General features: G+C 37.7%; 2 protein-coding genes across 2 annotated transcripts; both read right to left on the reverse strand.

The window, feature by feature from the left end:
• Positions 1–89: 89 nt before the first annotated feature.
• Positions 90–4,775, reverse strand: LOC141646885 (4-hydroxy-tetrahydrodipicolinate reductase 2, chloroplastic-like). Its single transcript, XM_074454871.1, has 9 exons — positions 4,687–4,775; positions 4,361–4,563; positions 2,329–2,566; positions 1,956–2,089; positions 1,784–1,858; positions 1,358–1,459; positions 970–1,079; positions 786–873; positions 90–484 (listed from the first exon to the last, which is right to left on the reverse strand). The coding sequence occupies exons 2-9, from the start codon at positions 4,553–4,555 to the stop codon at positions 416–418; spliced, it is 1,011 nt and encodes a 336-aa protein (XP_074310972.1). The 5' UTR covers positions 4,556–4,563; positions 4,687–4,775; the 3' UTR covers positions 90–415.
• A 745-nt stretch (positions 4,776–5,520) lies between these two features.
• Positions 5,521–11,230, reverse strand: LOC141646887 (uncharacterized). The gene is made up of 11 exons (XM_074454874.1): positions 11,048–11,230; positions 9,276–9,926; positions 8,699–8,727; positions 7,704–7,770; positions 7,485–7,542; positions 6,942–7,034; positions 6,581–6,695; positions 6,460–6,507; positions 6,299–6,344; positions 5,913–5,983; positions 5,521–5,777 (listed from the first exon to the last, which is right to left on the reverse strand). Exons 2-11 carry the CDS (start codon positions 9,924–9,926, stop codon positions 5,738–5,740), a joined length of 1,218 nt encoding a protein of 405 aa, XP_074310975.1. The 5' UTR covers positions 11,048–11,230; the 3' UTR covers positions 5,521–5,737.
• Between the last annotated feature and the right edge of the window lie 3,127 nt (positions 11,231–14,357).

Raw genomic sequence — 14,357 nt, forward strand, 5'->3', positions numbered from 1 at the left:
AGACGGTTGAGTCAGTACGAGTTCAGCTTGGGTTAATGCTATAATTCGGACAGAATAAAACAGACAGATGTTGCTGCACAAAAGAGTTGTTTAGACTCGGAAAACCAAACGCATTAAACTCAATCAAACAACTAAGTTACGATTACAGAATGTAATGTAATGTGGAAGCTACAAATTAAGAGGTTCGGAATACAAAGGCAACTAACAACTCGACTGACAAATATAATGCTCTCGGCTTATATATCTGAAATTTCTACAAAATCCAAATACGACACAAAAAAACATAACTAGTACTCGGATATGCTCAGCAGTCACCATACTCAAAACTAGAGCTCTGTTTAGCTAAGTTGATTCTCTGAAGGCAGAAGAGCCGATGAAATTGAAACAGAGAAAACTGTCATGTAACTGAAGCAATCTATCGCATGTTTCCTTCACGCAAGACGTCAATCATGTTGTAGATCCGTTTTGTAGCCTTGGATTGCACCTGTGTTTATTATCGATAATCAATACCAAGTATTCACCGCAACTTAGTTTCTCAAACTCTTCATGCGTGCTTGGGTTAGACACATGCCACTCATATATGGGTATACGTGTATAACACTTGGACGTGTAATTTGAGGCCAAAAAAGTGAGGAATGTTATCTCATAACCAACACTTGGAAACACGTATGCACAACACTTTTAGCCGGGTCTGACTGATATAGGGCTGAACAGCAAGGTACAGAACACAGGCAAACAATATTTGAGAAAAAAGAATATGATACCAAAAAAAAAAAAGATCTCACCTTCTTTGCCAAGAAAAGCACTGCATCAACAGTGCCCTCAGCGTAAATTGATCTTCCACATACATTATGCTGAAATTCAAAGGATACCCTGAAAAAAGAGGTTGCAATGAAAAAATAACTTAAAACTTGGTTGTTGGAGAAAGAAAGGGAAAAGACGGAAGGTCAGATATGGAGCAGTGATTACGTTTGATCGGGTGATGTTAAATGGTACAAATGGAATGCGTGACCGGCAAGGTGTTCCTCAGGGACACCAACCATCTCTATTTGCTGTTGAGGATCCCGTACTAGTTGTATCTGAGAGATATTAAGAGTAGTGAATATGAGGAGTTCGCAGAATCATGGAAATATGAAACAGTTGTGAGTAATAAGAGTAATAATAATACTAAGATGAAAAACAGATAATGTTTCCTAAGTTCATCATCTATGTCACATGTCACTCAGACTCGCTGTTCGAACTTCAAAGTATAACAATGATTGAGATAGAAATGGGAATCAAACCCATCAACAACATTGCTCCAATGCCTCAAAGAGTCCCTATTATAGCGGTCACTGATGTCTCAAGGTCCATTTACCTGATCCATATCAAAGTTTACCCCAAGCTTCTGAAAGCATGAGATGACAGCTTTTGCAGTTCCAGATGCATCCTTTTTGTTGGACTGATGAGACTCCATGACCTGAAAATGCAACGTATCCAATCAAATTGATATTAACTGCATATTATAGAATGCATGAGCAAATTTTTATTTCTTCTAAAATGTTTAGGTGAAGGGGTAGGCCTAGGGCATAACATAGACCTCTTTGACGGTTCAAAGTGAAATTTACAGATTGCCTACCCGCGATGGTACAATTTAATTTTTAACTAGTGAGCAGTCAACCAGTGACCTCTATTCATGAGCTGAGCATCCAACAAGTAGGCAAACCCGTTTTGGAAATGCTTGGGCTATTACACCACGTCAAAAACCACAAGATTATGAAGTAAATAAATCATGTATCACTACCTGTAGCGAATATCCTGAAAATGCTCCTGGAAATTGCTCGGCCATGATTTCCATGGCAGCTAAAAATGCGACAACCTTTTTAATAAAATACACAATATTATTCAGATGAGACTGCACAACTCACAAAGGAATGTGGACCTGGCTAAAGCTACAAAACTCTAAGAATGTCAACCTGCTTTCCCATTTGAGGTGATATAACAGCATAGTTGTTCGTATCCTCTACAGTCTTATAGAGTTTCTCCCTGTCTCCGCCAGTAGTTCCAATCACAAAGGGCACCCCAACTTTGCAATACAATTCCGCATTATCTGCATATCAAGAATCTGTAAAGATTAACTCTGGGATCATTACAGACTTACAGTCCTAATAGACCAACTTGTAGTGGGGTTCGCAATAAAACCCCAACTACCATTTTTGTAAATTTACGGACACCTCCCAGTGAGCTTTCTTACCCTTGATTAAAAAGAATACATCTCCAGTTCTCTACCACCATATTGATTTTTAAAGTAAAAAGAATTCCATATATTTTAAAGATCTTTAAGGTTACCGTTTACTGCAGTTGGCACGGTATAGTCCACCACAACCAGATTAGGGTATTTTTCATATGTAGAGGCAAGAATGTCCTCTCTTTCAGCTTGACTATGCACTTGAATTTCTTTACCGCCTATTTGAACCGATTGACCACTCTCCTCATCAGCCCCAAATGACACCGGGACGATGTGAAGTCCTGCATTAGTTGCTGCTTCAATAACTGACTTCCCCATTTTGCCCATGCAACTATTGACCTACAAATAAAGTACCAGCATTTGATGGAAATTTGATATACTTTCATCTCAACAAATAACTATCACACAAACAAGAAGCTAGCTTCTGAGAGAATGAAAATCAGATCAAACAAATAAGACTTATACTCTTATGAGCAGCAGTTTGTCCTTTCAACACCTTAAAAAATCATGCTTATACGATGGCTTTATTATATTTAGGCATTTGGTTATAAGTATGAGGAATTACGTCTGTATATAGGTATTCACTGAGAACAATAATTTACAAAGATTGCGCGTAAAGAAGTTATAAGAGAAAATCTAGTAGCATTTGCTTGATGTAACCATCAGAAAGCCAGATAAAGATTTTCCTTCATTGGTCAGCTTTTATTGAAAATCCACCCACCTACAGGAAAATATTCAATCTATGTAAATTTACATTAATTTTGACGATGCAAGGACGGCAATATGGTTCCCAATTAGCAACGCCCGGGCTCCCGCCTACTTTTGACAAGAAGCGGTGCACAGTAATTTATTACAAGATCAATTAAAACAGTAAATCTGTAGAAGAAGATTCTACTCTCCTTCAGCCCGACTTCATTTGACAGACACAGTTAAATTTGGCAAGTATGGTCTCCAGCCAAAGGCAGGGGTACATTATTCCAAGAGGTAGCAAATACTATTTCAAATCCCAAACATTGTAAGAAAATAAAATTTGCTAACCAAGTTTGGCCAACAATGAGAAGGCAAAAACAGTTGGGAATTAAGGGACAATAGTTGCGTCACTTATGTGGCAATCTAGTCATCCAGAGTGGCATTGGCTAATCGAGATTTTGATTCAGGCATTGGGCACGCTAGTTTTCAAGTTCGAAACTCACACCCCCTTTTTCTTAATCCTGGCTTCACAGACCCTAATAAAAAAGTTGGGATACATGTCCAGAACATAAGGGTTTCGACTACAGTCTAAGTCTCTAAGATAACAAGTATTGAGAAGAAAAGTCGATAAGAGAACCCTAAGAGACAGCTCAACAAACTCATGATTTTGCTAGATGTTTGACACATTGTAGATATCTTACTACCCTAAACTCCAAAACTCCACTGATGTTTCATTCTTTATATCATCATCAAAATTTTCATTATCTAATACTCCCTCCGTCCCGGTCATTTGTTGTCCTTTGGATTTGGCACAAAAACCAAGGAAAGGGAAAGGGGTCAATTACTAAATGACAAGTGGAACAAATTGAGTGTGAATTATCAAATTGCTCATCAAGTTCATTCTTAAAATAGAAAGGACAACAACTCACTGAGACACCCCAATATGGAAAAGGACAACAAATGACCGGGACAGAGGGAATAAAATAAAACAAAACAAATGGGTGTACAGCCGCAAGCCTACAGCACACCTGGAATTTCGAATAGTTTACGTCTCTTAAAACCTGTATGATTGATGGCATTATGGAAAAACAGACTAAAACTCCCCAATTACAACAAATTCCGAACTTAACACCCCCATTCATACACTCACCCAAACCTCAAATGGCCAAATCTTAGCAAAAATCATCTTTAATCATCAATAAACAATGCACTTCGAAAACCCATAAAATGTACTCCCTCTGTCCCAATCATTTGTTTACCTTTGATTAAAATACTCCTCACAAAGAATACAAAAGATAAACAAATGACCGAGACAAAGGGAGTATTAAGCTAAGAGAGCATATACATAAAAATACAATCACCACAAGTCCACAACAATAACCCAGTGCCTCGAGGGCTCCTGCAAATTACGAGATAGGAGGAGTCGGATATACGCAGCCTTACCATGACAGGAATTGCAACATTTTTGGATTGAACAACCAACTTATCCACATTTTCAGCAGACATAACAGCAGAAACTGAACAAGAAGATTTGCCCATTTTTTGAAAACTGGGATTTCTCCCTCTAAACCCAGAAAATCTCAATGAATTCACCTGAGGATAAACTGTACCAGGAACCCTCAAACCTGTTGCTGCCATTATTCAACCTGCACCAAATTTAACACACAGTTAACATAAATTTACTAAAAGATTCAATCTTTTTATGAAATTATAGAAAAACAAAGTTTAATTAAGACAATAAATTAAGAGGAAAACATAGGATTAATTACTTGAGACAATATACAGTGTTGTTGTTTGAGAGTTCTGATTGTTCTTGAGAGTTATGGAGGGTTTCCGATTCTTTTACCGTATTAGAATTAGATTTTGATTTTGTCTTATTAGAAGTTTAGAACTAGAGTTGGCAAACGGGTAAACCGGATTGGTTCGGGTTAATTTCGGATTTTCAGTATATCGGGTCAGGTAGGTCGAGCGGGTTATTTTGGATTCTGGTCATTTTTAGGTTAATTATTATCAAGTTATTTGTAGATAATAATAAGTTTACAACGATAAATAGTCGAGTTAGGTTATATTTTCACATCGTGTTGCTTTTGTTATTTTGGACTTAATTTCATTTCATTTCAGTTCAGCTTTTCTTTTACAAATCAACTCTTTATTTCAGTTCAATTCAGATCTATTCAGTTCAGTTCAGCTTTTCTTTTTACTTTTTACAAATCAACTCTCAGTTTAATTCAGACAGTTTCAGTCCAAAAGAACAGGGTATTAACAGAGATTATAGAGTAGTTTGAAGTTCTAGTATGATTTTCGGTATGAGCTTTTAGAAAAGGTATCTGGATTCTGGACTTTAATTGCTCTTTGATTATTGATTATGACAGGAACAAAGTAAAATAGCTTATTAAATTGCTTTTGTTTCTAGCAGTATATGTTGTAGGTCGTCGTAGCCGTCTTCTGATACAATTCTCAACTCAATTTTCGTGAAGACTCGTCCAAAACCGTGTCTAATACCTATAAGACTGATACCGAATACATATGATTACATACTTCCCCTGGCAGCCCTATTCCAGCATCACAAATTGTACAAAACATACAAGTGCAGAAGGCCAAAATAACACGAAATGACAAATCGCCATGCTAGGCAAAATTCGAGCAGTACTCTCTCATTACATCATAAGCTCTGAAAATCCACTCATTTCAGAAGATCGGGAAAATTACAAACCATGAACTAAAAAGGAATAAAATAAGACCAATCACGAATTACGACTCTATTCCAACTATCCTAGGAAGCAAATGTAAAAGGTAGCGCCAACTGGAACCCGGGGAAGATCAGTTCATAGAGTTCTCGTGTAGAAGCACATACTCACGACTGCAGAAACAAGACATCCACGAGTTAATAAAAGCAGAAGAAATGAATGATGCAAGGAAGCAGCCACTAATGGTGATTACAGATTTACGAAAAAAGTAATGCAGTCAAACAGGCGTTCACGTCTTACGGTCTTACCTACTATTCCCGAATTTTATAGTATCCTTCTCAAATAGCTCATAATAACGCTGAGGTTCAATTGCGGCATCCTGTCACAAGCGCTGATAGAGTTAGTGATCTCACGAAATTTATTAAGTCAGTCATCGCAAGTTTCACTGGATTCTAAGAATAGGTCTCAAACAAGTGGCTACAAAATCTATTAGAACGGTATCTTACTTGAAAAAAGACGGATAATTATTAAACTGAATTAATACATTCGTTTAATACTTAAAAGAGAAATGAAGTTTAATATTTACTTCATCAGATAATTTGGTAATTCTTATTAGGCCTCTCTAGATCTTCCAACTCGGTTCCTACAAAAGGTGAGATGCACATTGCAAATGAAATAATCGGTAACTACTCACATTAATGAAGGTCTTGTTTGTGCTTCCCAAGTCCATCAAGTATGGCCTATATCAATTAGAAATAGTAAGACTGTTAATGAGGGGAAAAAAAAGAGTTCAAAACCGTTTCTAAGAAACAAATTAGGTGAGTGCAGACAAAAACTGAGGCAAAGAAACCATACTTTATTTGCTTTGACATCATCCCATCTGGGCGTTCGGTTTCCACTTGCCTGGCCAAAATACATCGTTATAAAAGGCTCTCCTAAAATATATTGAACATCAAGTAGCTAGTATTGGACATACCGGTATTGAAGCACAGCATGTTGCTTGCTACAAGAGGGGTGATCAGTGGGGATATCTGCTACCCTCCTCTCTCTACCAAAGAGGTAACAACTCTGACGATGCACGTAAAGTGGTTCTGTTAAACAGTAATGGGTTAATAATAGTTATTTGTCTTATACTCCGTAGAAGAAACTAGACACATCATATTCAATAAGCTAATATCACTTGTCGAGTAGGAGATTATTAATGACATACTCGTGTTAGTCGAGTATACAGGGAACCTACTAAGGGCCTTGTTTGGATGGGATAGGAAAGGAGGAGAGAAATGGAGGGGTGAGGGACATGAGGAGAATGAAAAGAGAATGAAAACAAGAAACCTTACCATTTAACACGTCACCGCCCTTGAAAACATACAAGCGCCATCTAACATCAGGTTTACGAGCATCAGGAGGTTCATTGAATAGCAAAGTAACACCTGCCATATTTGATCTCAATAAATTAGAACTTAGAAGAGGACTGTGTTCATCTATATGTCTAAAATATACCTAGCTGAAGGTTTCAACTACTTCAAGTGCTTGTAAAACAAGAAACTAATCCCAGTGCAATTGATAAAACTATAAAAGCACAAAGATGAATTCTTCCTAGGATGACAAGTGCATCCAAGATTTACGGAAGTACACTAGATATTCTATCGATCGTTTTAGCTGCTGTGACACTAATCTTCTGATACCAGAAGCATCAGAATCCTGTTCAGACAGAGATTCTCATTGAAGATGGTAACAATCTTGTCATTCAGACAGTTTATTACTCCTTTACATACCACTTCTTGGAAGAATTATTCAAAAAATGTGGAATCATGAGAATATTCCAGGAATGTCTCAGAAAAGGAGCACCAGACTACAAAACTAAAAGAGCCAGAAATTACCTCTAACTCGATTGGTTTCTTCAGCAAGCTTTCCAGATAGTTCAAATGAAGGTTTTGCCTGTAAAGAAAAAAATAGCAGAAAAGCAAACAAAAGATAGGGAGACACAGTAACCGAGTAAGTGATGGAAATAAAGTATCATTGACAAAATCAAACCAAGAAAAAAGCATAAACATGCAACACTGTAAAAAAAATGTGCTGAAAGGATCAAACATGAGCACCTTTTCCTTAGTTTCCAATGCTTGTTCAGCTGCTTTCATCTGCGCTACTGCATCGCTTTCGTCATCTCTAAGAAGCAAGTTAAAAGATAACAATTTAAAAGAAAACTAAAGCAAGTGCAACTCATACAAATAATACAATAGGAGAAGTTAACTGCTCTGAATCACAAAATTTTGTTGGAGGCATAGAAACTACAATTATGGCAATATACCCAATGCCTCAAAGGCTCCCACAAGCTACAATTACGACTACATTTAAGTAAAATGTTGCAAAATTTCTTATTGAATGTCCTTAAAAAATATTCAGTTCATTACTGAATCTTCAGATAGCAAAAGAAAGAACAGGGTGGGAAAAAAAATGACAAGAATGTCATACGTTATATTGTTATCCAGTTCCACAACTGTTGCCACCTGTTTGACCCCTATTGCTAACACACGAATATAGAAACTAACCTTCAAAAAAACATCCAACAAACTTCGGAAGCCTCTAAGCCTTATTTAAATACTGTTTATTTGAGCTACTTTATTGAATGAAAATGGCCAAAGTTTTTAGAAACTTGGAAGCAGAGAGATCACAAGATTTTTTTTTGGTAGTATTTCTAAAAAAAGTGCATTACAAATTTTCCAAGCATCGGAGGGAGTATACAGAATCAGCAATTTGGCTTACATCAAATGAATGCAAATAAAAAACTCGAGGTAACATAAGAACATACAAAATCAGACATAATATAACTACGGAAGCACTATTAGTTAGCAATTGGCAAAAAGAACTCCAAATATGCACTCTGGGGGGTCAGCTCTTTTGTCAGAGTGGAATATTCTCGGACTCATAGGCATGACTAAACAGCCAGCTGGCGTAAAAAATTCAGGTGAACAGGATATTCCGCTAGCCTAAATAACATGTAAGCTAGGTAACTATCAGAGAGATTGACCAGACAACATTGCAAATCATTAACCACGAGGAACACTTCTAGAAAGAAGAATTTCGAGATGCTTACCGGTGGTCAGCTCCTCTTGAATCGTCATCCTGAGATAAAGATCAGATGGCATTTCGAGTTTAGATACCATAAGGAGCATTAGATACAGAAGATGACATATCATACAAAAACTGAAAAATAATTACAAGATAAACAGCAACAAAGCCCTAGACCCCAACTCCTTTTTAACCCTACTGGCGATATTAATTGGACAACATAACAAAGCATAGGCCAATGCAATTCCGTGTGATCTCTTTTAAGAGTACTGTTTATTTGAAAAACACCCGATTACACCAAGTTGGCAATTGCCAGACTCGTAAAAAAAAACAGGTTAATCCACAAGAGAAAGCTGAGCACAGATCATTAGACCATAGCATGATGAGTGCACTCAAAATATGTTTTCAAATCTTTGAATGAAAAAAAATATGTTCTCATGCCAAGTTTAGAAGATAGCTAAATAGCCTCGGGGAAAATTGTGTAGTACGTAACGAAAGCCAACATATATAATCTAACAGCCTATCGCAAAATATATATGTCCAAAAAAGAAGAAAAGCTTCTGAGTCAAAAGCAAAGTGAAGGTTTGGATATCACCAGACACCTCGTGAGGAACTCTAGAGCCCGAAGCTGGTGGCGGTGATCGAGAATGATGGCGATTGCGATGCTGATGGCGATTAGGAGGTGACTCCGAGTGCCTGTGTTTTGATCTTGAAGATGCACGAGCCACTGCATCTCTATCTCTATCTTTCCCTATTTCTCTATCTCCAGTTCTGTCTCTATCTCTCGGTCTTTCACCTTCACTTTCTCTTTCTGACCTCCGCTCCCTTCTTTCCTTAAGCACTTCCTTCTGAGAATCTCTTTCCCTGTAACTTCGGTCATGCTTAGGCTTATCGTTTCCCTTTCCATGGTTTCTCTCATGGTCCCTTTCTCTATCAACTTCCTTTTCAGCTTGAGCTCTCCTCAACCTTTTAGTTCTAGGTGACAGAGATCTGGAATCAGGGGAGCGCGATTTTTGTGCAGGGGATTTTGCTCGACCGGAATGCCTCTCCCTAGATGGAGATCCATCCCTATCTCTATACGAGCTTCTATGACGGGCAGGGGATCTATCTTTGTGAGGCGGACTACGACGAGAATTTGCAACAGGGGATCTTTCTCTTCTACGAGGAGGTGAACTACGATCTCTCTCTGAAGATATTGAACGCCCGGATCCATGACGCCCCATTGGAGGTTTTCCAACCACAGAAGGACTCATCTGAAGACACCATAATAATAATATAACTATGAACATGTAAACATACCAAGGACGCAAGCTACAGACACAAGTATGACTACAATATAACCATGAACATGTAAGCATACCCAGAAGTTAAAACTGCAAACACAAATACAATTGCACCCAAGAGAAGAATTTGTCTTCCAAACATCATGTACATTACATGGCATTCATGAGCCCAGAACATAAGCAAAACTAATAATTTCTAAACTGAACCCAAATCAGAGATAAAACCACACCTACATCCCTAAGAATCAAGAGCACAAGTTGCTATATCTGACTACGACGATTACTCTAGAACTACATTAAGCTCTCTCTATGTGCAACATGAGACGGATTTACATTTAAGACCCACTCATTAACCATTAGAATAATATAAGGACTGAGGGATACACAATAATTAGGGTTAATCTCATATGCGAGGCCGTCTTATACAAGTCACTATAGTCACTATGCAAAATCAAGAGTAATCTGCTGTTTCAGCTCACACCTACCAGAAATACTTGTATAAAGACAAAATACAAAAGAAGGTTCAATCTGCACATCAATGTAAACTGAGGAACCTCTAGCGAACCCTAAAGACTATCCTTTCCACAAATTTATCCTCAAATACTATAAACAGAAGTAAGACCGTCTCATACAATAATTAACTAGGCAATCGAAAAAGTCCAAAAGACGGTTTCGATCTGCACATCAATTTAAACAAAGGAACCTCTACTAAACCCTAAATACTCTCTCTTCCACACTTTGATGCTCAGATAATGTCAAAAGTTGTAATCCCCAAAAGGGTTTTCAACTTTTCATTGATAAACATATTTTAAAAATTAATTACTGCAAAAAAAAAAGGGATTAAACATCAAAAACAAATATATACAAAAACAATAATTACCACAACCTGATTTATGCAATAGATAATCAATCACAAATGCTATTAAACTCCATAAATAACAAATTAATTCATCTGGGTATGATTGAAACACAAATGCATTGCAAAAGATTGAATCTTTACGCAAAAAAAAAAACATTAAGAATACAAAAAACATTCAAATAAGTAAAGAATTGTTCATCAGGTAGATGAAAAATAGAACAAATTAGCTTACCAACAATGATGAAATAAGAGGGTAGCTTGGAAGGATTAACAGAGATTTCAGAGATTATCGTTTATGGATAATTTGTAACATTAATCAAGTAGTGATGGTGAATCGGTGAGCGAAGAGGGAACAATGAAGGTGTGTGAAGAGATACAGAAGTGGGTCATGTTACTCATATACTTCCGGGGCTCCGATCCAAATAATGTGGACAAACCTCAAACATGGTTACATGGTGGCGAGTCTACTTAGACATGGCAAACGGCTCAGGTGCTCAACTGGGTCGGGTTCGGATCGAGTTTGGAACTTTTAATTGGCTTATTTTCGGGTCAGCTATTATCAAGTTATTTATGAATAATAATTACTCCCTCTGTCCCGGTCATTTGTTGTCCTTTTTCATTTTAGGGTGTTTCAGTCATTTGTTGTCCTTTCTATTTTAAGAATGAACTTGATGAGTAATTTGATCATACTCATTCAATTTGTTCCACTTGTCATCTAGTTATTGGTCATCTCCTCCTTCCTTGGTCTTTGTGCCAAAACCAAAGAACAACAATTGACCGGGACGGAGGGAGTAATTTGCAATAATAAATATTTGGGTAGGTTATATTGGTCGGGTTCGAGTTCAGTTTGGGCGTCAGGTCAATTTTATCATGTCTTGTCCTGATAACGGGTCAGGCGAGCGGGTTACAAATTCGTTTATTTTGGGTTCAGTAAAATATGGGCCGGATTATTTCGGGTTTGAATTGATCGGTTTATACATTTTTACAAGCTGCATTTTTATAATCATCTAGTTTAATGTATGATATTAGTAAGAATAACCATTTTTTGTCTAATATATTCAATAATGCAGCGAAAGTATTTGATTGACTCGTTGTTACGTGCATGAACAATAGTGACTTCGTTTAGATATGGTAGTCATTTGAGTAATTAATCGTATTGTAATTAGGGGTGTTATTGTTTTCTCATGCCCCAAATAGAAGGTTCGTGCTCATGTGGTAGTTAGTTTTAATCCGTACTAATAAGGTAATACCTGTCTTGAATTCGAATTATAGGTGGTAGCAGTTAAAAAAAAATATTGTTACTTCATATAAACGATCACAAATTCTTCCTTAAGACGGTAATACCTGTCTTAAATTCGAATAAGGTTAGAGGTGGACACATGCGCACTCACCCAGTCCGACTGACATCCTTAGCTGACTTTTCACACTTTTGGCCAACCCGACCTAAACCTGGCAAAATTGACGCGACCTAAATAACCCAACACCCGAACTCAATACCTGACCCAATATAATCCGACCCGAATGTTGATTGTTGCACACTGATTATTATCCATAAATAACTTGATAACAGTTTTTCAAAATTTACCTGAACTAGAAGTGGCCCCAGCAGACCTCACCAGAAATCTACAAACATGAAATTCTAAATTGACTAGTTTGCCAAATCTAGCCCGGGTCGTCTCACCACTAATGTTAAGCATGGACTTCAATTTCGAGTGCCTGGCCCGCTTGGCCCATGAAAAAAAACAACCTGTCTCCCTAACTCGCTCTATCCCGCTTCATCAGAAGAGCCAGACGCGAGCTTGGGTGAATCATACGATATTGATTTCTTTTTCAACGAAACCAAGCAATTACCAATTTCAACGGTAATATGCCAATTCATGGACCGATCTGGCCCAAACTTAAGATAGCTATCCGACCCATCTTTCTCACGTGGGCCGATTTCGGGCAAAGGCTGACGACCAGGCCCACCCATGGTCAACCCTACTGACTGTTCAACTCCAAGTACGTAGACGAGACAAAAGGACGATGTTTAGGCACTAACAAAATGATTGTCTCATATATGCGAGTTGGAACATATTTGACCCGTTCTCACCTTAATACTATTGTCCTAATTGAGACTTAACTCTTAAGTCATGCTCTTTCAGACTTAATTTATTTATTATAAATTAAGTTTAGTTCAATTCAATTCATACAGTTTCAGCAAAAAAGAATACGACCTTACCAACCACTACTAGTCTTTCTTAATCCGGTATATTTGTCTTAAGGTTAAACTGGGTCATATATGTTAAATAAGACAAACGTCAAATGCCAAAAGAATAACAAGATATTTGTCCTATCTATACAAGTGGTATATTATTTGACCGTCTTAAGTTTAAGGCAGATACCTCCGTCTTAAATGAGAATTTGTGTACCAACAAAAGCATGGTCCCTTCTTTAAAAAAAATAAATAAAAAGAGAGTGGAATTACTTTTAATATTATTAAAAAAGATAAAAGTATCGAGTAATAAAACAGTAAAACATAACCAAAACAGAAATGTAAATTATTGACTTAAACACCCCAACAAAGAAAAGTGTAAACTATGGACTACACTATGTTCTTTCTGGCTTAATTTCAGCTCATTTCAATTCAGTTCCAGCTCATCTTTTTACAAATTAACTCTTACTTCAGTTCCATTCAATTCAATTAAGTTTAACTTCATCCTATTGTTTCACTTCAGTTCTTATCCGTGGCAGAGCCGAAATTTAAGCTTATGGGGGGCGAAAAATTTTAGGAAGACGAATAAGAAATAATATAAAATACACTCGAAAAAAAATTCAAAAAATTTAACTAAAATTAAAATTGCGAAAATCTTAACCGTAAGGGGGTGATGGCTCCTGCTAACCCTAGCTCCACGACTAGAGTTGGCATAAAGGGCCGCGGGCCGGTGGGCGGCACGACACGGCACGGCCCGATGAGAAAATCGAGGAAGCACGGGCACGACACGAATGGGCTTTGGACGGGCTCCGACGCGATTTTCTTCAGAAATCCGTGCCTAGGCACGGCACATCCCAGGCACGGTGGAGCCCGGCACGCACTAGGCACGACTGGTTTGGCACGGCCCGGCACGAAGAATGGCTCGTTGATCATTAAAAAGTACATTAACATTTAATAAAATATATATTTAAACCATTAATCATCATTTATTAAATAAAAAGTACTAAAAATATATCAATTATATAACATTTTAAAAAAAAAAAAATATATTAAAGCACATGGGCCGGCCCACGGACAAGGCACGAAAGCCTATGGTAAAAAGACGCCCCGGCACGAAAATGGTCGTGCCTGAACGGCCGTGGCGTAGGTTTGATCGATGGGCGACACGACACGCCAAGCACAGCCGAGGAGCCCAATATCCGTGCCTAGGCCGGGCCAATTTTAGGGGAAGGCACGATGGGCCGGCACGCGGGCCAGTCCAGCACAGCCCATTGCCTACTCTATCCACGAGTCACGACTAGTTGTTATTGACCGGAAAAAATATGGCCTAAAAAGGAAGTACAAATTT

Source organism: Silene latifolia, chromosome 3, assembly GCF_048544455.1.
Source record: "Silene latifolia isolate original U9 population chromosome 3, ASM4854445v1, whole genome shotgun sequence".
NCBI lineage: Eukaryota > Viridiplantae > Streptophyta > Magnoliopsida > Caryophyllales > Caryophyllaceae > Silene > Silene latifolia.

What these genes read in the sequence shown, in the direction of transcription:
- LOC141646885 (XM_074454871.1), bottom strand. Translation starts at nt 4,555, where the DNA reads ATGGCAGCAACAGGTTTGAGGGTTCCTGGTACAGTTTATCCTCAGGTG. An exon ending in ATGTTGCAATTCCTGTCATG is followed by an intron (nt 2,567 to 4,360) that starts GTAAGGCTGCGT and finishes CTTTATTTGTAG; the next exon opens with GTCAATAGTTGCATGGGCAA. An exon ending in TAAACTTTGATATGGATCAG is followed by an intron (nt 1,080 to 1,357) that starts GTAAATGGACCT and finishes AATATCTCTCAG; the next exon opens with ATACAACTAGTACGGGATCC.
- LOC141646887 (XM_074454874.1), bottom strand. Translation starts at nt 9,926, where the DNA reads ATGAGTCCTTCTGTGGTTGGAAAACCTCCAATGGGGCGTCATGGATCC. An exon ending in TCAAGAGGAGCTGACCACCG is followed by an intron (nt 7,771 to 8,698) that starts GTAAGCATCTCG and finishes CTTGCTTCTTAG; the next exon opens with AGATGACGAAAGCGATGCAG. An exon ending in GGGCGGTGACGTGTTAAATG is followed by an intron (nt 6,696 to 6,941) that starts GTAAGGTTTCTT and finishes ACTGTTTAACAG; the next exon opens with AACCACTTTACGTGCATCGT.